This window comes from Cyrtonyx montezumae, unplaced genomic scaffold (genome assembly GCF_038088225.1).
Source record: "Cyrtonyx montezumae isolate F1298 unplaced genomic scaffold, pur_monq_1.0 scaffold_1, whole genome shotgun sequence".
Classification (NCBI taxonomy): Eukaryota; Metazoa; Chordata; class Aves; order Galliformes; family Odontophoridae; genus Cyrtonyx; species Cyrtonyx montezumae.
In genome coordinates, this window is record NW_027071825.1 from 599957 (window position 1) to 623895 (window position 23939).

Here is a 23939-nt window from a genome sequence, read left to right on the forward strand (position 1 = left end):
TGGGTGACCTAGCACCCACCGCAGTGCTGGGACTGTCTGCCCGTGAGCTCCACGTCCCCGCAGCTCTGCCTTCTGCTGCCAGCCCTGCGTGCTCCGCAAAGGGCATCGCACCCGGGAAAGGCCTTTTCCCAGAGTCTAAGGAACATCACAGACTCATTCCAAAGCGCTGTCACAAATACTTGGAAGAAGAACCCCAAACCCTTTAATGATCAGCACGCGTCAGAGCAGCTGCAGGGGGACGCTTTGCACGGCCGGAGCGGCGTCGCGCCTCGGGTCCCATCTGATGGATCCCACCTCAACTCCGCTCGTTTCGTTCTTACAGAGCGCTGACACCGCGCCTTGCTCGGGCGAACCCCGGGGGAGCGGGGCTGCGAGCGGGCCGGGCCGGGCCGGGCCGGGCCGAGCCGAGGCGCGCTCCCGCCGCCGCCAGGACGGTTGCCAGGCAACGGCTGCGTGGCAACGCGCTGCCAGCCCTGGGGCCGCCCGCCGCCGCCGCCGCGGCGCGCAGAGCGCTGAGCGCAGAGCGGGCGCGCTGCCCGCCCGGTAGATGGTGCGGCGGCCGCCCGGGAGCAGCCACGCGCCGCGCTCGGCCGCCGACCGCGGGCAGCCCACGGGCAGCGCTCGGCCGCCGCCGCCGCCGCCGGGCCCAGGGGCAGCGCGGAGATGGTGCCGCTGGTGCGGGGCGCCGGGGGCTCCCACCAGTGGCTGGCGGCCGTGCTGCTCGGCCTCTGCTGCCTGCTGCCCGCCGAGCGGCTCGCCGCGCCGGGAGGGGACTTCGCCGGGGTGGCCGCGGACAGCTTGGTGGTGCGGAAGGGGGACACGGCCGTGCTCAGGTAGGAGCGGGCGGACGGGGGTGGGAGGAGATGGGGGGTGGGGGGGGGGTGTGGGGGGTGAGGAGCGCGGGGCCGTCCCGAGCCGCCCCGGAGCCGCCGCAGCGCTCCCCGCCCGCATCGCTGTGCCGCTCCCGGAGCTGCGCCCGATCCGCGCGCGGCTGCCGCCGCTCCTCCCCGCCGTGCCGCGACCGCGTTCCCGTTGGAACTCTGTGCCCGTACTTTTGTCGCGGCCGTGCGTGATTTCGCGCTCTCCGCGAAGCGATCGCCGTACGGAGCTGCCCGAGCCCGAGCCGCGCTCCGCCCGCGCGTCCCTCGGCCCTCCGCGCTGCGGGGCGGGCTCTGCCGGGCGCCTTTAACGCCTCCGAACCGCACCGCGCCGCGGGGCACCTCGGCCACCACGCGGGATTGCCGTAGCGGCTCCCGAAAAGCCGCCGCTGTCAGCGTTGTTCACGCGTGTCCCGCTCCTTCCCCGCGCGGGGACGGCGGCAGCGCGGAGTGCCGCCCCGGGCTCAGCCGGCGCGCGGGGACACCGCCTTCGGAAGCACCTCGTTGCTCCATCGTACGGTGCGGTGCTGGACGCTGCCGCCTGGAATCGGTGCCCATCTCTGGGCCTGCGGTTGTTGGGGACTCGGCGTTGGCGCGGCTGGGTGGGTTACATAAATGGGAGCGGGCTCTGGGGGTTAGAGCATCGCGGCTGTCTCCTGAGCGCGGTGCTCGGCAGCGAGCTGCTGCCTGACTCCGGAACGCGGCACTTAGATGGGAAATGGCACGGTGTTGCGTCTGTGGGTTTTCATTCTTCCTGCGCTACGATTAATTTCTTTGGTTTCCTGTGCCTTCTTGTGGGCTTGCTCACGAGTAGGAGTTTGGTTCGTTTGTAGCTCGTAATGCAGCACGAAAGGGGAAGCGCGAGTCCCTGCAGGGAAGCGCTTTTAAAAGAGCACACGGAAGATGCGTGGGGCAGGGCTGCGTGTCTGGAACCCCTGGGTGCACATCACCGCGCTCCTCACCGCACATCTGTAACGGAGATGTGTACGAGGAGCAGTGCTGCTGGTTCCCGGGATGCTGGTGTAGCTGCTGTGACGAGCAGGCAAAGCAGAGCAGCACCCAGCCCCGAGCCCAGCTCCTCTCGGCTCCCCCGTGGGTTCCCCAGCACCGGGCAGCCCCGCTCCGTTCCTCCCTGTGCTGCGGGAGTGAGGGCTGCAGGGAGGCAGCTCTGGCCCACACACAGGCAGCTGGGCACTGAGAGTTAGTTATCTGCCGACTGTTTTTTAATAATTAATGACAGAATATGGGAGCCCTTCGCGTGGACTCAGTGCTTTCCTGGCCGAGGGCTGAGGGTGCACGGGGACGGAGAGCTGCTGCTCCTGTGGGTCAGAGCACAGTGGGAAGCACACGGAGCGTGGCCAGGAGCACTGTGTGGGGCTGAGCGGAGCGTGCCAGCTCCAGCCCCGGTCCCCACGTTCACTTTTCATCATCTTTACCAGAAATGAGGGATGAAACCTCCTTTAAGTGCCGAGGTTTCCAGTAGAAGCCTCCAGGCGCTCAGGTGAGGTAAAGCCGGTGGTATGGATCTGTGATTGATCTGTGCTGTCCCAGCGCTGTTCGGCTCAGTGCCGATTGAAGTCTGAAGGAATTCTGTCTGTGACGCAGCTGTTTGCTACAACGAGCTGATGCTAGGATGCTAAAACATGCTGATGCCACTTGTTTTCAGGTGTATGAACTCTGTCCTGCACCTTTCTGCATTCATCCCAGGTCATCTGCTCAGCTTTAGTGAGAGCACACGTGGGGGGAGAAAGTTATCACATATTACACGATGTGTTACGAGAAGAACAGCTCGCTATGCTGTAAACTGCTGAGAGCTCAGGACCACAGGTTGTGTTCTGGGGGCTGCATTTCTCTGGTGACCCTTTTAAAGACATCCTGTGCGGAAAGGGATGGCAGCCCTGGGTGTGCAACGTCCCTGTGCACTGACAGCACCAGCGGTGCTTTGGGGAGAGGTGACCGACACAGAGGAGATTGGGTGAGGCCCCATCCCTTCTGCACTGTAAACAAAACCTGCCTGAAATATCTAAAGACACAGAACTGAAAATGATCAAAATGGCTTTCTCGAGCAAGCAGCTTTTATTTCTGAGGGTTTTTTTTCTTTTTTTTTTTTTTTTCCAGCTCACAGATGATTAAAGCAGATATACCTGATGGTCTTTTCACAGTGTGCTTTCACAGAAAATTAAGTTCTAGAGCTTGACACCTTTTAAAAACAAAAGATACGTTACTGCTGTCTGATCACAGAGTGATTTATTAAGTATATACTCTAGAATACATGAAATGATGTTGATTTTTCACTGTAAAGGTTTAAGTCCCTACACGCCTTAGTGGGATGGATGTTCCCAAAGCTGTGAGGGAGGAGCGGGGTGCTGGAGGTGGGCAGAGCCTCCTGCTGTCCCACAAGGAGAGGTGCAGAGCCCCACACTCGGGGAGGAGCAGCTCAGCACCAGGATGTGCTGGGAACACCCAGCTGGGAAGTGTCTTCCAGAAGAGAAACTGGGAGCCAAGGGAGAACCAGCAGTGCCAGCAGGTCTGCGGCAATCCTGCCCTCTGCTCAGCACCTGGAGCACTGGGTTGGGTCTGCTGCAGGGCCAGGAGGAGAGGCTGAGAGCTGGGGCTGCTCACAGAACTTATGAACTTATGAACAGATAGGAAGGATCCCACCCACGGCCATCAGTCCCTGCAGGGAGGTGCAAGAAGATGGATCCAGGCTCTGCTCAGTGGTGCTGGTGCCAGGCCAGAAGCACCAGGCACAGCCTGCAGCCCAGGAGGTTCCCCTGAATGCCAGGCAGTGTGGCTGTGCCGGGCACGTGGTCAGAATTTGGCACAGGGACCTGGAGAGGTTGTGGAGTGCCCTCTGTGAGATGTCTGGAAGCTGCTGGGTGTGGTGCTGGGCACCAGCTCCTGGTGGTCCTGCTGGAGCACGGCTTGGGGAAGGTGGGCCCGGGGGTCCTTGCCAACCTCAACCTTCTGATGCTGTGAATGCTCTGTAGGAGTGTGGTATGTTAGGCAGTGCAATGAATTGACAAACACGGGCGTTGTTTCAGTGGGTCAAACAGCAGCAAACAGGCGGTGAATGTCCTCACTCTGGTATTGAAGAGCACAGCCATGGTTCTTGTGGAGAAGAGACCCAGTGAATGAGATACTCAGGGAGCTGCAAAGCTCATCATGCAGCCAACAGGCCTTGCAGCCAGCGTGTTTGGTGTGGGGAGGCAGGAGCAGTGCTGCTCACGCCTGGCTCCTCCATGTGTCGTGGTCTCTCCATTTTCTCTACAGCTGGTCTCTTGTTGGTATTACGAGCACAGGCGTGTAGCAGCGAGCCCATCTGAAACACTGCCCGTCTCTTTCAGTGGCTGCTTCCCAACATCATCTAAACGAGATCCCTTTGGAGTACAAAAGGCAGCTCTCCACGTTAGGTGGTGCCTGAGGTACCTGAAAGCAGATGTCATTAATATTTGGAGTGGCTTTTGTTTTCTTACATGAGGTTCAGGTCATCGATTCAGCTTTGTTTTCCTATATTTTGCTGTTGTTTTTCTCTTGGATGTACAGCACCTCTGCTGAAGAGCGACTTCCCTGCGTGCAGGATATTCTCTGATAAATCAATGAGGAATTATTCACAGGCAGAGGTGTGAAGATGCGTATAAAAAGGTCATCAAGGAAAATGAAATAAATTCTAGCAAAGAAAATGAATTCATTTACCATAAACACCTCGGAAGTCCCTCCCAAGCTTGTGCCCAGATGTGAAGTGTCGCAGCATTTTACAGCACAGGCTTTACAAAACAAGGGGTTTGCAATTTTCTGTCTTGTAAAATGAGCTTTGAGGCGTGCTAATCGCTGTCAAGCTCACTGATTTCTTTATCACCGTTTGACTGGTCCAGGCAGTTGTTAGTAGAACACACGTTCCTGTGTTCCCTGCCCTCCTGCTTGCCCTCTGGATGCTCCTCATGGCAGGGTTTGACCCGCTCTGAAGTCACTCTGGCATGGGGACGGATTCTGCCTTGGCAGAAGGGAAGGTTGGCAGCGGCACCTCAGTGCACGCCTGCAGTTCCTCTGGCTTCCCAAACATCCCGGTTTTCTGACCTCGTGTCTAAGTGCTGAGCTGGGGCTGGGGGCTTCATGGCCTTCCTCTCCCAACAAGAGCCACCCTTTACAGCAGACAGACTTTGCAAAAGGAGCCGCAGTGGTCATGGAAAGCTGGCAACAAGTCTACAAAGTGTAACCCATCTGCCATCACCCGCACTGCTGGGAGATGGGCGGTCGGAATGGCGGGTCTGCATTGAGTAACAGGAGCACGCAAGGTACCTATAGCACATTGAAATATGAAGAGTGCATACATACTTTAATGTTACAGTCCCTCAGAGTCACGTCTACGCACCAGTATTGAATACAGTTGTCTGCATTCGTGTATAAATGCAGATTTAGGGGGGCTGGTGATGTGATAAATATGCGAAATTTCCTCTCTCCTTTATGGTTTCAGATGGTCCGTTTCTGACTTCCATATTCCGTTGGTATTCTTGTGCATCTCAGGGCCATGAATTATTTGGCTGTGTGAAGCTTTGTTCCACCTCTCTGAAATATAGCTGTGTTATGTGGAGATGCACACCCCCCCGCTAAAAGGAGGCTGTTTTGGGGGACAGCTCTCACACTCCACAGCCCTTCCCGTTATTAAGTGAGCGTATGCTGGCATTTGCCTCTTGTCTGTGCAGTTAAAATAAATGCATTCAGAGTCAATTAAAATAATTAATTATTTTAAACTGGCATGAGCGTTTCAGATGTTATGCAGAGGAACTAACAGAAAGAGGAACGAGCAAAGAATGAAAACCAGAGCTTGCTCCAAAGAATTTTCTGTGGAATGAAACACAGGCAGGTGAACGGCTTTTTGCCATCCTGCATGAGGGCTGGGCTGGTCCCACACTGGGCGGTGCAGGGAGGGCTGGGCTGGCTGCAGGCCTTCAGGTTGCACTGGGCATGGTGAGGTTGAGCCTTCAGCTTGCATTGGGCATGGCAGGGCTGGGCTGGTGCAGACATTCAGCTAGAGGGAGGTTTAGCCAGCAGTGACCAGGAGCAGGGTGGGTTGCTCTGGCTGGGTGCAGTTCTGGACTGTTCTGTGTGCTCTTGCAGGTGATAGCAGGCCACCACAGCCGGGCTGCCACCACTGCGCAGCTCAGGAAGGCAGCTGGTGTTCACGCAGGCCGTTCTTGGGACTGCATCTCCCTGCCTCGTCGCCTGCAAAGATAAGGCTGAAAGAGCAACCTTTGTCTCCCTGAGAGAGCGCTGTTCCTCGTGAGGAACAGGGGATTTCTGTTAAATAACGCTCTGTTAAGGCTCTGTGTGTTGGCAGGGTGGGGGTGGGCTGCGGAGCCCTCTCAGTTCTGGCTGTCTTTCAGCCTTTGAGAAGAGACGATCAGTACAAAATCCACGTCCTTGTGAGAACAGAAAGGTCCCACTTAGAAGCACAGGAAGCAGCTCTACGAATCTGTAAATTTTGCATTTTCCCCAACTCAACCCAGACATCAATTCAAGGTTCATGCTGACACAGTGTCGTGCTTGTTTAAATTGTTTCACTGTGTAGGCAGTCAGTCCCTCCTTTGCTCTGGTCAGGCTCATGGTGCTGCTGGGTGGGTGTGCAGGGATGGCTGTGTGGCAGAGGCTGCTAGAGCTGTCTGTGGTTGCTGTGCTCCAGAGCCCGTTCTGCTCCCACCCCAGGAGCTTCCAGGCTATCCTCCGTTTTTCAACGTCCCCCTCCATCCAGATCCACGTTGTTTTGCTGAGATCAGAGCCGTCTGAGCCGTCAGCACAGGCCGGGTTCGTTAGCGTGCTGCGTGCTCATGTAGATGAAGCTGGAAAGTAGGCCCAGTGAAATGTTCTGCCCTCCCAGCAGGCTCTCATGGCTCTCCTTTGGTAATACACACAGCTGTACGGGGCTCAGGAGGTGTCTGCAGTAGCTCTGGCTGTGCATGGTGCAACACTTACAAGGCCAGCAGAGATTTGATGGTGACTTCATCATGAGTGCGGTCCAGCAAAGAGTTCAGCCTGAACGAGGCCGCCTCGGCTTCTGGGGGTGATTCTGCAGTTTTGGAGCATCTTCAGGCTCAGTGTTGCCTGTCGTGGGTGGCTGTGGACGTATATGCTGGGGTTGACGTCTTATGTCACAGCGAACAGCCAAAGTTTTAGTTTTTATCCCCACTAAACTCTCTCAGAAACAAGAGTGGAACTAGAACATGCTCTGTTTTGTAACAGAAAACCCGTCAATCTGTTTTAAAAGATTTTCCCTTGGCAACAGCAGACAATCTGGTGGTCAGACAGCCAAACAGCTATCATTAGTCATGCATAATTAAAACAAAGAGAGTATCCAACTGTTAGCAGTATCAGTTTTGTCTCGAAAAGATCTAATTAGCATACAATGCATGCAGAAATCTCCTGCAATTTTTCTTACGTGAATATCAATGTAGATGGAGGAAGTTCTGTATATTCACGTACTGTAGGCTGCTTTTTTTTCTGTGCTTATTTAAGACTACAGGGGTAAGATGTGTGTCTGGTTTAGTACAGCATCTCTGGTACGCCTGTTACATTTACATAATGCGATTCTGTCGGAAGGATGCAGGAACCTCATTCCCTCTACAAAACATAGGCATACATAATTTACTATCCAGTTGTATGCCTTTGATACTTCTCTGGGCTCACGTTGGAAAGGTTTTTAAACCGAATATACTTTACCCTCATCAATCAGCACTTGAGGACGGAGCCACCTGATTCCCATCGGGTGCAGACATGGCTGTGGGTTTGTTCTTGATGCGAAGAAGTGCTGCAGACCCCGGGGCCGTTAGCAGCCGGGGAAGGGCTGTGGTCTCCATCCCATATCGGAGCTCACACTGGTGGCTGCAGGCTGTGACACATCCTGCCCAGGGGGCTGCGCAGAGCTGGGAGGTGCTGGATGCCTGCAGGTGGGTTGGCAATGGGAGCTGGTGGGAAGCAGCCCCAGCCACACATTATAACAGCAGCTGAGGAGGAAAGCAGCACTCCAACACAACGCTGCTATTTCTCACTAATTGGAGATGGTACCGTCCATAAACCGCAGGTCTAGAGGCACGCTGAGGCTTTGCTGCTAGCTACAGGCTCAGTGTACTTAATTAAGCATGAGTGACACAAGGCAGTTCTCTCCAAGGAAAACACAACTGAAGAAGGGAGGGAGAAGTTTCAAACAAAGTTCTGGTTGATTTAATGCGAATAAGGTGTGTGTGGCTGTGCATAGAGAAGTAGCAGCATCCCTGCGGGCTGCAGGACGTGCCCTGCCCTGCCCTGCCCTGCCCTGCCCTGCCCTGCCCTGCCCTGCCCTGCCCTGCTGGCATTGCTGCTGTCAGCCATGCATCTCTGCTGCATCATGCAACCGCTTCTTCCTTCATCCACCTGCTAGCTACGCACACACAGGAAAGCCCTTACTTTTCTTCAGTCCTACAGATGGATTTCTGACTAAGATAATAGGTATATATTTAGGCTCACATCAGAGTTTTCTGCAGAGGTAGTGCTGGGTTTCTGTGTTAGAGCTGTTAATTTCATGTAGCGGTTGATAGTTTCTCTGATGGTTTTCTCCCTCTGGGCTGTGGCAGGGGTGTGTGGGTGCCATGTGCATGCAGGAGGGATTGCTGTGTGCTGCTGTGAAACACCAATGCTGCTGGAGGAGGTGAGGCAGTATCAGCTAAAGCAGTTCTTTCCCTTTCTTCCCTGTTCTTTCTGCCCAGCTGTGCTGGTTGCCTCCAGCTTTGTCGTTCTGTTGTAGAGGACAGCCCACCTTCCAGCAGGTTTTGTGTGGGGCAGAGTATGGTGCAGCGCAGCACACCTGAAGTGTGAGCGGGCAGGCCGGTGTGACCTCGTGTGAAAACCTCCACAACTTTCCTAGCACGTTTGAATGACCAGCTGCAGTGCTGAGGTGTGTGTGGATGAGCTTCGGCCGCTGCTCCACTAGTTCAGGGTTTTAATAACGGTGGTGGCAGTCTGCAGGGACAACACATGAGAGCATTCTGTTATCCTGGAGCAGAAGGCCTCCCTGGAAGGCACGGGAGGTGTGCCCGCTCCCCACTGTGCCCGTCCGCTCCATCTGTGGGGAGCAGGGCTTGGGGAAACAGTGTGGGATGGGAGCAGATGCGGTGGGAGAGGAGGCAGCTCTGCACACAGTGTGTGCTGGCTCTGCGTGGCTGTGATGCTGCTCACTAAAGATGTTCAGCTGGACACAGGAGCTCCGCGCGTAACCTCAGCTTTTGATAAACTGGTGTCACTTAATTTCAGAACAGAGCTGCAAACGCGCGACGGGAAAATGAAAATGTTAAGTATCAAAGTCAGTGTTTGAAGTAAGTGGCGCACCACAGTTTGGAATAAACACATCTTGATGTCGTGTGACACAGTTCAGTATAAAGTGCATTTTATTGCTGATGAGATTCAGCACCAGATGAGACCATCTGCACGGCACAGCAGCACACGAGGGGCTGCTGGCCATGAGGGCTGCGTGCTGCCCGGGCTGTGCAATGAGGTCTGTGCTGAGAGGCACCCTCCAACCTCACTCCCTGCAGCCCCTTCCCAGCAGAGGGCTGCAACAGCCACAGTGCCTCCACAGCTGCTGCTTTCACAGCCCCGGGCTGTGAGCACTGCGTCCTCGGAGGGGCACCGGTGCCCACCGTGCTGCTGCCGAGCCCTTCCTGCCCCTGTGCCCTCCGGTGCTTCCCAGCACCTGAATGGGTCCTGCGGGTGATGTCCAAATGCTGTATGGCATCGAAGGCTCAGCAAGATGTGATTTTCTCCACGTTGGCTGAGTGAAGGTCAGGAATTCCTTGTGACACCGGAGGAGCGGAGGAGAAGAACTCCCTCTGTCACCCACGGGTGTGACGGAGGACAGCAGAGCTTTGGGTGCCTCAGGTGAAGCACTGAAGGATGCTCGTTCTCCGTAGCAGCTCATTTTAGAATTACAGTGAGGTTATCCCAGGGTGTGACTGCCTGACCTCTGTTGGAGCTGGCGGCGGCTCGGTGAAACCCCAAAATAACGTGATTTCCTGAGCTGAGGCAATAAGGGAAGGATGGATGTCAGGGCAAAACGAAGTGGATAAATAAAAGTGCTGTCTTCTTTGTTTACTGTGTCTCAGGATCGGAAAGGCTGAGGTCTTCTGCAAGATAAATGAGTTCAGCCTTATTTAAAGCATGGTGTAAAATTGGTAACTGTCAGGTCTGAAAGCAATTATTTTGGTGATTCTGTTCCTAACCATGATAGAGTAGCAGCTTTTAATGAGGGATTTGGATCAGATGAACTAAATTAGTTAAAAAGAAGCACAGCTGTATACGAAGGTCTCAGAAAGGTCTTACATTATTAAATTGACTTATTTTAGAATCTGTGCTTATGAAGGATTGAGATATGCTCTAAAGTACATAGCTAAGCTGGAATGAAAAATACCACTCCATTGACAGTTAAAATTACAAGGTTTTTGCAGATGTGGTGCTGTTTGCAGAACAGAACACCACATTATAAGGTAGCATTAAGACGCTGATGTGTACAGCATTCATTCTGATTTTGTTGTGTAAACTTGAGATGGTCACATAATATTTAAAAAATTGGAAGTGCTGAAAAGCAGCTACGTGCTCATTTTGATGTGTCATGTCATAATTATCTTGGATATCCTGTGTTCATAGCAATTAAATCGGTAAGCTGACAACATTGCATGCTCTTCGTATTGGTCGCATTTTTAGACATGTGGAGGAGTGTCTCGCTGCCCAGCTCTTACTTTGGGTCATCTCACTGCGAGTGGAACAGCTCCTAGCACACTTTGTTAGGGTTGGACTCACCAGGGCACTTCTCACTCCCGCTCCAGCTGTGTTATACTGTTGAAATTCTCTTCTGAGAGAGTTATCAAGTACATCTGAAATGAAACATTAGAAATGTTGCTGAGATGCTAATACGAACAGTCACGAGATAACTGATTATGATGAGGTATCTCAGGCATGGAGGGTCTCTCATCTGACTGTTCTCTTTGTGTGACGTGTGACGAGATTTGGGGTGCTGTGGACAGTGATGGGAGGATGCTGTTCCAGTCCCCCAAATCCTTTGAGTGTGGTTCATAGCTGTGTGTGAGTGCTGCCCTGTGGGCCTCTGCTGCGTCTCCTTTCCTGTTCAAGTCATTGTAATTGGGATTTTTAGTGAGAAATGCTAGGATGCAGTTACACAATGCCTTGAGAACTGCAGCTCTCAGCATCCAAACAGCTTCAAAAAGTCCTTCAGAAGATGTTGGTGTGTAGAGCTGCACCGTGCCCCATTAGCTCCAAACATCCTCGAGGGCTGCTTCAGGAGGGAGAGGGAGCATGAACTGAACTATGGATTCACCGTCTCAGCTGTAAGTGAAATGAGCAGCATCCCCTTCCCACAGCCACCCATGGTGTCCCTCAGCCCTGCACTGTGTCTCTGCGCAGTCCCAGGCTGAGGAGAGCAAATGATCCCCTGCATGATCCCACAGTGAGGGGTGGGGAGGGCTGGGAGCGTGGGGCCGTGGTGTGGTGCTGGGACCGGGCTGCGGCCGCAGGTGCGGTCAGTTGCAGGAGCCCGGCTGCTGAGCAGATATGTTATGAAAGCAGCCTAATTATGATGAGCAATTTTCCCCCCGGCTGGAACAATTGGACTAGAAAATTGTACTAGACTTTTCATTCTGCGACTATTAAACAGCAGAGGAAGAGAGAGGGAGATATATTTTTGTCACAGTTACGTTGTTGTTGTTTTTTGTTTTTTGTTTTCCTTGTTAGGGTAGAATTTAATTTGCAACAGATTTAATTACTGAGTTTGGTCTGTGAGTTGTACCCCTCACACTGCATGTCCAGAGGCAGTGGGAGCTGAGGAGGGACATGCAAGGCTGCTCTGCCCTTCCAAGCACAGCCAGCCCGTGGTCCGTCCGCACTGATCTCTCCCTGGGCGATGGTTTGGGATGGGTCCTGGTGCCTTCTGCGATACTCATCAAGTGCAGTAGTTTTGTTTAATTATTTCAAGTTAACCTGTGTTCTTTGATAAATATCAACAAGACTTAAGGGGTAATATAAATAATGAATACCTCAGTTTGCTTGGTATTTCTGACTGCAGGCGCAGCGGAGTGGTTTTGCTGCCTGGCATTTATTTCCCCCCCGTAGCCACGGCCTCCTGTCCCCAGCAGCAGTTCACCTTTCCCTCCCACCATCTATTTTACCATTCATGTTAGCTGCAGCGGAGCTCTTCATGCCCAGAGAACACATTATTCTGTTTATGAAAATAGTAATAACCCAGAGCGCTGCACATATATCTGGGACTTAATTCAAATAACTCTCGAAGCATCGCCCTTCCCATGGATTATGCTGATTCCTGCTTTTTATTTATTTATTAATATTAGCTAGGTAAAGCGAACAGCGAAGGAGAAGATTTCATAGAGCAAAATTTATTTCTAAGTCACTCCGAGAATTACTGTCCTGGAAGGAGCACTTGTTAATATTTTAGATACATGGGAGCACATTTTCTTTGTACAAGATTAACCACGTGAAGGATCACGGGGAATCTCGTTTTGCAGATTGCAGAGGGAAGTGCTGTCTCAGTAAGGCCAGAGAATATTTTTTGGGATGCAGTGCTTCTCCCACAGCATCCTTATAACAAAGCTGAGGAAGTGCGGAATAGATGAGTGGATGGTGAGGTGCTTTGGGAACTGGCAGAGCTCACAGGGCTGTGATCATTGGAAAAGAGTCCAGTTGGAGACTGGACTTAGCTGTGTTCCTCGGGGGTCAGTGCTGGGTCTGGTCCTGTTCAACATCTCCATCAATGACCTTGATAAGGGGATAGAGTCCACCCTCAGCACTGATGATATGAAGCTGGGAGGAGTGGCTGACACTCCAGCAGGCTGTGCAGCCATTCAGTGAGATCTGGACAGGATGGAGAGCTGGGCAGAAAGGAACCAGTTGAGGTTTAACAAGAGCAAGTGTAGAGTTTTGAACCTAGGGAGGAACAACCGTGTGCACTGGTACAGGCTGGGGATGAGCTGCTGGAGAGGAGCTCTGAGGAGAGGGACCTGAGGGTCCTGGTGGGTGACAGTCAGCCATGAGCACTGTGCCCTGGTGGCCAAGAAGGACAATGGGGTCCTGGGGTGCATTGCGAAGAGCGTGGCCAGCAGGTTGAGGGAGGTGACCCTCCCCCTCTGCTCTGCCCTGGTGAGGCCTCACCTGGAGTACTGTGTCCAGAAGGGATCTGATCCACGTCTATAAATATCCAAGGAGCGGGAGGCAAAGGGACGAGGCCGGACTTCTCTCAGCAGTGTGTGGCGATAGGATGAGGGGAAATGGCCACAGACTGAAGCATGGGAAGTTGTGCAGCAGTGTGCGTGGGAACTTCTTCCCAGTGCAGTGACGGAGCACTGGAGCTGCACACAGAGGCGGTGGGGTCTCCTTCTGTGCAGACGTCCCAGCCCCGCCTGGACGCCGAGCTGTGCACCCTGGGCTGGGAGCTGCTTTGGCAGGGGGTTGGACTCGGTGAGCTCTGCAGGTCCCTTCCAGCCCCTGCACTTCTGTGAGTACACAGAGCAGAAGCAGCCACCAAACAGATGCAGGCGTGAGGCTGCTGCTGTTTGGTGAATGTGGCCGTGCCTGTAAGTGCTGTGCTGCAGTGTGGGCTGTGGCAAACACTCAGGACTGTGGAGTCCTGAGACAGAACGTAATGCGTCGTCATAGCACAAAGCGATATTGCTCTGTGTAGTGGCAAATGATGTGTGATGTTTACGGTTCATCAGAGTTTATGTTACTTGGTAAACAATTTCTGTACAGACATTTGCTGTCTTTGGAGAGGACTTGACGTGTTATTCATAAGCTCAAAGCAGGGAAACGACAATATCCACAGCACATCTGCCAGCAAGAAGTTTGTGCACAGAAAATCAGTACAAATATATTCACAGCAGAATAAAGGGCTCTTTTGGGGGAACATTAATTTGACTACGTATGTGTGCTGTTTAAGAATGTACTTCTATAGCTCTGTGCTGCCACAGTCAAAGAGTGCTCTGTCCTGTGTTTCTCTGGAGAAAAGTCAGTGATCTTCAGCTGGAACGGCAGCAGGAGATGTCTGGGCAGGCTGTTAAAGATGCCAACCCCTTTGCAAAGCCACAGTGCCTTTGGGCTTCCATTAGGGTAACTGGTTGATGATAACGAGAATGCCTCAATTAACAAACAGTTGCCTTGAGCAGTGCTGAGGTGTCATTGGGACCATCCTTGGTGGAGATGCCTCCATTGGCTAGGGGCAGCCTTAAGAAGGTGGCAGGGCCAGGAGGGAGCTTTGCCCGTGGGGTTGGGGCTGTGCTGAGGTTCTCCAATGCCAGGAGGAGGGCAGGCATGCTGTGCTCTCGTCCCATAGGAGCCATATGTGTATTTGGTTTGGTGTGCTGGTTTGGTTCTGCTGGCAGCACGCAGCATTGCAGCGTGGGGCTCATGTCTGGCAAGCACTGACTGCAGCTCGGCCCAGCAGGGTGACAGGAGAGCCCCATCCAGAAAGCTCGGTGATCCTGGGATGGTGGATGCTGGGCAGGGGGAGCCACGCTCCTTTGCATGCATCCATCTAAAGGTAGGTGGCTGCTTTAATGGCTCTGGAGACATTTCCTCCAGGACAGGAGTTCTTCAAACAGGACTGGCTGAGACAAGGCACAAATTTGGGTGGCTGCTTGATGAAAGTGTAACCTGGCTCCACACTTATTTTATTTTGAAGTTGTCAAACATTTATTTCAAATTAGTAGTCCAATCCAGTTAGATTACTTAAGGGAAAAGGCAGTTTTTGCTACCTTTATTTATGTAAACTCATACTTTGAGGTGCTTGTAAATGACAAAGCTGTTTGTGTCAGCACGAGGATCTGTGGTACTTGTTGGAGTGATGCATCATGTATGTGAAGGTACATGTAAGTGTGTGCTTTACACAGCTCTTGGAGAGGTCTCCATCCTCAACAAGGAGGGATTTCAGCTGCACAGAGTGCTTCAGAGTTGGTCCTCAGTGCTGCGCGAGGTCACAAGCGAGCTTAGTGTCAAACACTTGATGCCCGTTCAGCAACTGAAGGAGTACCTCAGGTTTGGTGTAAGAATGGATGCACTGGTCGGGGGTATCTTCCCCTGGTCCAAATGGGTGTTTTCTTGGGTACATCTGCATATTTTTCCAAAGTAAAGATTGTATTAGACTTCAGATGTATTCTGATCACTGCCTAGAGTGCTGTTATCATCGTTAGTGTCTCCTCACAAGAACAAATAACAAATGTTTGTTATAAATTATACCTTCACTGTATCAAAAACAATGCAGAAGTATCAGTTTGCATTACAGCTCTGGATTTACGGGCAGTGCCAAGTTATTCTTTATTTCTTTCCCTAGACCCATACTACAGCTGTTTTGATGATTCACTGACTATGCTTATTAATTTTGAAAACCTTTCTTAAATTGTCTTTTAATAATACCTTGAAGGGAATCTGAGCGATGTGAGATCCTGCAGCCTGTTTTCTGGAGCACTTCTGGCAATGAGCAGCCAGGGCAACTGAGTCACTTCTGAAGTGAGAGTGGTTCCCTGTGTGGGGTGTGTGGGGCTGGGCAGCGGGATGGCTGGGGATGTGGCTGCTCCGTGTCCACCTCCATGCAGCTCCTGCCACACCCGTTCCATTCCCAGCATTTTCCCTTATGTGAATGTGTACCCAAACACCCGTGGGGCTGTTCATTTTACAAAGCAGCTAAAAGTTCTCGTGCTGTTCTTCAAGGAAGAGGTGCCTTCAGATCGGTAGGTGTACCTGGATATGCAAGTGCTGATTATTTGTGCACAGTAATTTTCTGTCAGAAATGGCAAAAAAGGACAACAAACTATAAGGGCCAGAAACGTGAAATATGGTTTACATTCGCTCTGATGTGTTAGAAGGGGTATTTCATCAGGGTGGGTTCACCCGCATTCACTGATGGAGATTAACTGTAATCCACTGCATTAGCTGCTTTAATAAAGGGAGAAACAAATGATTCCAGAGAGCAATCTGGGTCCTGGAATATGGATGTCTTGGGATGCGTGGAATCATCTACATCCTTAAATTAACCTGTAACCGAGGGAAGGCTGTTAACTTATGGCTTCTGAGATTGGCTGTGTAAACACGCTGAACCAATGGTAAACCTGTTCAAATTCTCTGGAGACAGTCGTATCCCCTCACACCACGTTCTGCAGGCAGGGATGGCAGGGCTCCGAGTGCTGCCCGGGCACAGCTCAGCGTATCCCACAGGAGCACCAACCTGCGTGTGCAGGGCAAGGCAGGAGTTTGCCCCAACAGCCACTTCTCATTTTCAGTGATCTGTCCTCAGCTGCACTCATCTCAAGCACTTCTCGACTTGTAGGTCTCTGTCGCATAGAATCACAGAGCCACAGAAGTGCAGGGGCTGGAAGGGACCTGCAGAGCTCACCGAGTCCAACCCCCTGCCAAAGCAGCTCCCAGCCCAGGGTGCACAGCTCGGCATCCAGGTGAGGCTGGGACATCTGCACAGAAGGAGACTCCACTGTCCTCTTTTGGTTCACAGTTTCCCTTCGTACATCTCGTGAAGATGTTCCATATCTTTGCCATACAGATGGCTTTGGATCCTCTTTGTTACTTACTCCCTCATTTCCTATTTCCCTCTCCTTGAAAACTCAACTTGCTGTGTCCAGGAAGGTGGCACTCAGGTTCACTTTCAGATTTGCATCCTAGATTTGCAAATCAAAGCATCATCTTTTCCTCTGCAATCTCCTAGTAGCTGCTTACAGAGGAGCTTCATGTAGCTGCCCATGGGGCAGACAGGCTGCAGCGTTCAGTGAGGCTGAATCCAGCCCATGTGTAACTTACAAATCCAAATGCATGAATTTATGTATGACTGGCTGAAGTTAGGCTCTGCTTTGAGTGCCAGGATCTTGCCATATCTCATCTCACTACAGAGCTGATTTTCCTGATGTATGTAATAACGTTTCACATTTGATCTCAAAGCAGTGAATACTGCAGCGTTCCAACAGTCTATTGTTGTGGAAATAAATGTAAGCATGTAAATTTCCCACACTTGATGAAGCAAGCACTGTCTCTGTTAGATGACTGGAGCAGAAGATGTAGGTGAGCCCAGCAGCGTTCAGCTCTGTGAATCCTTAACCCCAGGACAGGCTGACGTTGCTGGCAGTGCGTGGTCAGGCATGCTGCTGGAGCCCCGCGTGGGGCACTGACACGTTGGGGTCCTCCATTGCCATACACCATCGAAAAAAAAATAAAGTAGGTCAAGTTGCAGTATCAGTGGGGCTGTGTTAAGTGGATTAAAGTCACCTGGAAAAACCATCAGTGTGGGATCAATACTGAGTCTGGCGGGAAAGGGCGCTGCCATTGCTGCCCTTGGGGTCTGCCTGGCAGATGAAAGCATTCGGTGCTTTTTCTCCCCCACGGTTCTTTGCTCACGCACCCTCTGTTCACACACCCACAAATCCTTTCTATAAATAAACCGTTCAGTTTATCTTTAATCGCTGGTTGTATCGTTAGGCCGGGGCAGGCGGTGCTCTGCTGGGCTGCATTGGCAGGGGTGGGTGCTGTGTGATGCGCTGTGCTGACGGCCCCACGGACCTGGATGCGTGTCTGAATGCTGCAAGCAAAGCAAAAAGTGCCTGGAGCAGCCACTGCTGCTCTGTTTTTGTGTTCTTCTGGGCTCTTTCTTAGGTAGACTTCCATCTTGTCACCGGCCTGGATAATGAATGCCGGGAGAGCCGTTAGCCGAGCAGGCTAATTGGAGGGGACTGCATTGGTGGCAATTAGGGAAGAACAGTGAAGCAGATCAATATCCTCGGAGAGCTGGCTTGCTGTCCTCTGGGGATACACTGCAGCAGGGCTGCTGTGTCACAGAGATTTGGGAATGGCCCGTTGCTGGTGGTGATTTATTGCTCTAGCTTATACGCGTGTTGGCTGTAGGTGTGTGTTCTGTACAACGCAATGCATTAGGTGCTCAAGTACCACATTCTGACTGATAACCTTCCAGCAGTTTCAGGATGCTGCAGTGGTTATATGTGCATGCTGTATTGCTTTCCTCTGTAAGAATGTAGCACGTGCATACACGCTGCATGCTGTGTGCTGTTACAGTTGTTAGGAAGGTGGTTACACCTTGGCTTGGAGGACGAGCATCGTGGTGCCGTGGGACAGCACCTTCCTGATCCTGAGGGCACTGCACAGCTCTTCCTGGCATTACCAAGGGTTAACGAAGATATCCCATAATCCTGAGGACCCAATTTACTAGCTGTCACCATTAATGTAATCTTCTATAGAAGTAAAACTGTGGGTTTGACATTAATGTGGACATAGTGAGAACCCATTTCAGGTGAGCGTAGCATTTCAGTCTGCGAGGTACCTGTGGCTGTCACAGGTGAAAATAGTTGCTAATGAAGTGTGTATTAGTCCCAGGCAGGGAAAGAACTCCCCAGTCTCTTAGTTTGTTGAATAATTCATTAGCTACCACTCCTCACCTTATTGACTGTCATAGGTAAATCCCAGACTGGAGCTGCTAATTAAAGCTGCAAGATGAAGGGAAGCTACTAACAAGATGCTAGATGAGTACTCCAACAATACAGAGGTAGTTTTAAGCGTGTGCAGTTTTATCATTGGTTTTCAAACGAGGGTAAGGGAATGCTGACAAATTTACCCTCGTTATGAGAACTAATTAGCAGCTGTGGCTGCAGATGGGCGCTGCAGCAAAGTGCCCTGCAGAGCAGCCCCACGGCTCGGCCGTCTCAAGGCTGGGTGGCCTCTCCAGGGGGGAAAAGCAGTGAATCAGGTGGGTGGGCTGGAGCTCGGGATGCTCCTGCCTGCTCCGAAGGGAACGGCTCCAAGAGCAGAGCACACAGCGCTCGCGGGAACGCGTGGTGGCAGCGGGTGCTGAGGTTATGGACAACGGCTCTGTAGTTGGTAAAGCAAACACAACTTGAAAGTGCTCCAGCTTTCCAACCACAGCAAACCCTCTGCTCAGGAAAAACAAAGAGATGTAAACTACCATATAACCACGCTTGGATCATAGGCACTACAAAGGAAATCTTTTGATGAATTCTCTGTGATTCAGTGTGTTCTCGGTTTCCTGAAGGGATTCGAGCTAATTCTGTTTGCAGCTCCCAATTGAGTGTTCATGTGCCGTGTACACCATCCCAAACAATTAGAGCTGATGAACAAACACCGTAGTGCGGCGCTCAGCCATCATGCAGAGCAGCTGGCCGACTGTCAGGGCCCTCCAGTTCCTGATGAAACTGTGAGTTTGGGGAAGTTGAGCACATAATGTTTCATCATTTTCTTTGGGAGACTGGCAGATGCAGAACAAGCAGCAAGGTGATGCCAGGCAGGCTTCCGTCTGAGGCTCTCTGCTCATTGCTATCCTGACTGATTTACAGGTTGGCCCAGGAGAGCTCCGTGTCTGCGAGCAGCACTTGGTGATGTGTGGGCAGATGCTTGCTGAAGGTCTAGCAGTGTGCTTTCCAGGAGGATATAATTTCTGATTGCATCCATTGAGCAGGTGACTGAGCACTGACTGAAAGCCATCGGACCAAAGCCACACTGTGATGCATTTCCTGGCTGTGTTCAAGTAGGGTCTATTTTTATGTAGCACAAGGAGTGGGTTGGCTGCAGGCCATATGCACGCTCTCAGTTTCCAGCTGCAGGTTGCTGAGGTGGAGCAGCACTGCAGCTACCCCACAAACACGGTGGTGTCAATCCTCTGCATCAGAAGAACCAGCAACAGAAAGTACCTGTTTTAAGATGTTTTCTGGTTTTGAGTTTCAAATCATCATTTCATGGGGTGTTGTAATAGGAAAAGAGAAGAAAGTTAATGGTGTACCTTTATGCCTGTCAAGAACCTTAGGCAATTATAGGGAGCAGTTTTCATTATGAAATGGCCTCAGAAGTGAAGGGAGCCCGATACCCTGTGGTCTGTGTAGACACTTAGCTGTGTAATGTCCTGCCATCAGGCCGAATGCAAAACCCTGATCATGCAGCAGTTTTCATGCCTAAGGAGCAGCTGAGCAAACCTCTTTGTCCCCATGACCAAATTCCTTTGCAGTGGAGTCATGCTGTGGAAATGTTTGAATCCTGGAACGGATGCAGATGGCTCTTCAGGGCGCTTATGGCCTTTGTGGATCTCCTAAGAGGTGCAGCGATGTTTTCTGTCACTTTGATCTGATGAGTTTTCTCTCTTCGATGAAAACCTTGGTGAAGTCCCATGATGCTTTCCATGGAAGCCATGTCTCACCTACCGAGCCCCACTGTTCACGTCTCATTCCATGGAAATTGCACCTTCTTGTTTTCCGATGGGGGAAGTTGAAACGAGCGCTGAGCGCAGTGGATGCGGCGTGCGGTGCTGCCACAAAACGAGCTGAGCTGTGCAGGCAGCTCTCAATGTGAGCTCGTGCCCGGCCGTGCTGCCCGCAGCAGTGCTCTCGCTGCCGTGGTGCAAGCGGTTCTTTGTGTGCGATGGGAAAACGGTACTGTTGTGCCTTCATGATAAAGTACATTGAATTGTAAATGAAAGGCGTGTAGATGCGATTTAAAATGCAAGCAGCTCTCAGAAATCAATACCAGCTATATAAAATCATTTCCAAGTGATAATAGGAATTAATCCTACAGAGAAATATTCATGGCAGTCACGATACGCTGATTTCTGCCCGTCGCAGCCTGATTGCATTTACAGTTACGCTCGTGGTGCTCTCAGTAAACCCATGACTGGAAGATGGCACTCCCATTTGAGCAGAGCACCCCTGTGAAATGGCTTTAAGACAACACAACACAGGGCAAAGCTTACACCTCCTCCGGGCCAGGTTCAAGGGACAGCAGGGGGACATCCAGAAGAGCTTTCCAGCCCGTGCTGTTGTTCTCCTTCTGGCTCTTGTCCTGCTCTCCAGAGCAAGCTCTTTGCAGTGCTTGTGCATCCAGGCCCTGTGCTTTGTACAAGTCTAAACACACCATCGTTATTCGGACCTGTGTTCAGAGTTTGGCTTGCCAGATTGCATTACGAATAGTGGATCCATGAGTCCTGTGCTGGGTTTTGTTGTAATTCTGTCCGGTTTGGAGAAGACCAAATGCTTGGGTTTCTATAGTATGGACATTTATATCACCACATCTGCTCCATTAGTTCCTTTACTTCTTGGGCCGTTCCTTCTCACCTTGTTTCGTGTTGGCTTCAGAGATATGAGCTCTCTGTGGAAGCTCCTCTCCACCCAAGGTCCTGTCACTGCCCACAAATGAGCAGAGTTTTCGATTTCAAGACTACATTTAAAGCACAGAATAGATTTTAAACACCATCCTTCATCTGTAGCAACCAAAGAGTGTTTGGAAAATGAGTTAAATAACTGCAGAAAGCTTGGAAGAGTGTGAAAATTTGCAGATGTTTTCACAGAAGAGCTTCTTTTCATACGATAACGCATAATTAAATTTGCACAGCAACCCAAAGCGATTTCCAGAGTGAAACTTCATTGCAGAACAGATGCCTGCTCCAGTTCCTTCACAGAATCCAACCTCTCGTGAACATTTGTATGGCATCCATTTTCACCACATCCCTCTGAATCCCCGTAACTTACATCTTCCCCATCCAGACCTGTGCTGACCCGTTTCTGTGCGTTGTTCCTCTGATGGGGGATTTGGTGCTTTTCTCAAAGCTGATGCGTGCCTCCCAAAGGCTGTGCTGCTCTGATGAGCCCTCTGTGCTCTGTTTGCCAGCAATCCCCTCTTTGGGGTACTGCATCCAGGCCTGGCAGGGCAGGGGCTGTATGACACCAGCACACGGTGGCATGGAGCTTCCACGGGCTGCTGGCGCTGGAGATGAAGTTGGTATCTTCTCCTTCTCTTTCTTCCATTCTTCTTCTTAATATGAGGATTTTTATTTTGTTGATTCATAGGTTATCTAAATATGAATAGGTTCACATCAATCAGCTCTGCCAGTACTGCAAAATGAATATAAATATTGTGTTCGGTACTTTGCAAGAAGAATGAATATGTGTCTGAAATGTAAATGCATGTTCTGCAGCCTTTTCTCATGAATCCTCGAAGCCCAACTCTTTAAGGTTGTTTTTTATTGCTTTAAACATTTATCAATTATTTTGCTCTGGGGTTCTAAATTGGTTTGCTGGAATTTGTTATCACTGGCTGTATGTTAATTTCTGGAGGATGACAACAATCTAGTCTTATACGGAGTACAGAAGTTAGAAATGAGAAATCTTCACTCTTCCCTGGGAAGGTTTGAAACATGTATGGTCTGTTCACCCTTCCTATTGCTCAGTGAGCGAGTCTTGTGCTGCACAAGGCAGCAGCTCTTCTTCAACCAACACGGCTGGAGCACTGGGGGAGGTGGTGGTGCACCCATCCCAGTGCTAGCAGGGCAAGGGAGGTGAGTGCAGGAGGTGCTGGAATGGAGAAGAGCATGCTCAGCCATCCAGATGCATACAGTGCTTGTACAGAATGCGTGTGCTACTTTATAGTGGCTGCCATCACTATTAATTAGAGGTATCAAAGCTGTCATTAACAGCATCCCGCAATTCCTATTTGTGGGAACAGAAAAAGATAACTCCTTGAACCTAAAAACCTCCCCCTACTAACTGGGGCCCTAGCTGTTAGCTCCAGGAGATGGGGAATGGGCAGGCCCTGGCTCCTGCTGGATGCTGCCGCCTGCTGGGGGGGTCCTGCACGGCCCCGTTCTGTGCTGCAGCATCTCCACAATGCCCGTGTTTAATCCTTCCCGTTAGAACTAATGGCAAACAATGCGCATAAGAAACCATTAGCAGAAAACGTGGCAGTTGCTCCTCACATCTGAAACGATTGAAGCTGGTATTCTTGACAAATAAGGCAGCTGACCTGTTATTAATAGAGATGATTGCTGTTAGTAATTAGAAGCAGATATGAAACATAATACATCCTCCGTGTACACCGGCTTAATTTCCCTTCCCTCATTTGCAAACCTTTCAACCTTGTTGAGTTTGTTCTGAGGATTTGAACAAAAATATTTTACTGCTTTTTGAACTGAAGAAGAATTTCCGAACCTTAACCATAAAAGTTGCTGGAGATACACGGGCTTCTCTACAGCGTGGGAAATGCACTTCCTTGCTGCACCTTTGTCATTTAAGAAATTCCTTGGTGTTGGAAAGAAAAGCTGTCAGAGATGCTCTAGAAATACTGGAGCTTCCACGCTCAACTTCTGCCTCTGCACTAGGCCATAATACAGGGGATTTTCATTGGCCCGGACACCTTGGGGGCCGTGCAGGAGCCCTGCTCCCAGGCACAGGAGAGGAGCCGTGGCCATGCAGGCTGTGTGCAGCACTTTGGTGCTGTCTGCTAATTGCAGCTAGGAAGCTGTAATGTGCTGTCAGTCAGCTGGGCAGCTTGAAGGTCTGCAGTGTTCTGACTTCCAAAGGATGGAACATCAGGATGATGATTTTGCTTTTATAATATTTACCTTTTACAATGTATTTTAGCTTATTTTTCCTATAATTTAAATTGTGGTGGGTAGAAGGAAGCATCAGTGATACGCTCTTGTATCAGTGTACAGTCTGTAACATAGATGGACAAGGAACATTGAGACGCTGCGTTGAGGGACATGGTTAAGTGAGAACTGTTGGTGGTAGGTGGATGCTTCCAACCTTGGTGATCCTATGATTCCCAGCAGATTCCCTGAGCTTTCTCTGGGCTGTGCTAGAAGGACCGTGGCAGCAGGGTGGGCAGCCCTCACTAGCAGTGCAAATAGGACAGCGAGAGCAGGGAGAAGAAGCGTGTGGATAAGCACAGTGACGGCAGCGGGGAGAGGTACCGAGGTTGCTGAGTCTGTCCCCACAGGCATTGATAGCTGCGCAGTGGTTGGCTTTGGTTTTGGGTAGGAGAGCAGATCTCTGAGAGCCCCCTTGAATCATTTTTGGTCATTTTTCACTCGTTCTCTGCATTAATAGGAGAACTACGGCTGCTGAGCACCCTGCGTGGTGAGGTCGGTCCGTACAGCTCAGCACACAGCTCCCAGCATCGCTGCTCACACTGTCCTTCCTGTGAGCCCGGCTGGAGCTTGTATTTCAGAGC

General features: G+C 51.2%; 1 protein-coding gene across 1 annotated transcript in view; it reads left to right on the forward strand.

Annotated features, from left to right (window-relative positions):
- Positions 1–663: 663 nt before the first annotated feature.
- Positions 664–23939, forward strand: part of NEGR1 (neuronal growth regulator 1) — a 153126-nt gene continuing 129850 nt past the window's right edge. Inside the window, exon 1 of the mRNA XM_065737670.1 lies at positions 664–833. Within this exon, the coding sequence (XP_065593742.1) occupies positions 664–833 (170 nt within the window). The remainder of the gene's footprint in view (positions 834–23939) is intronic.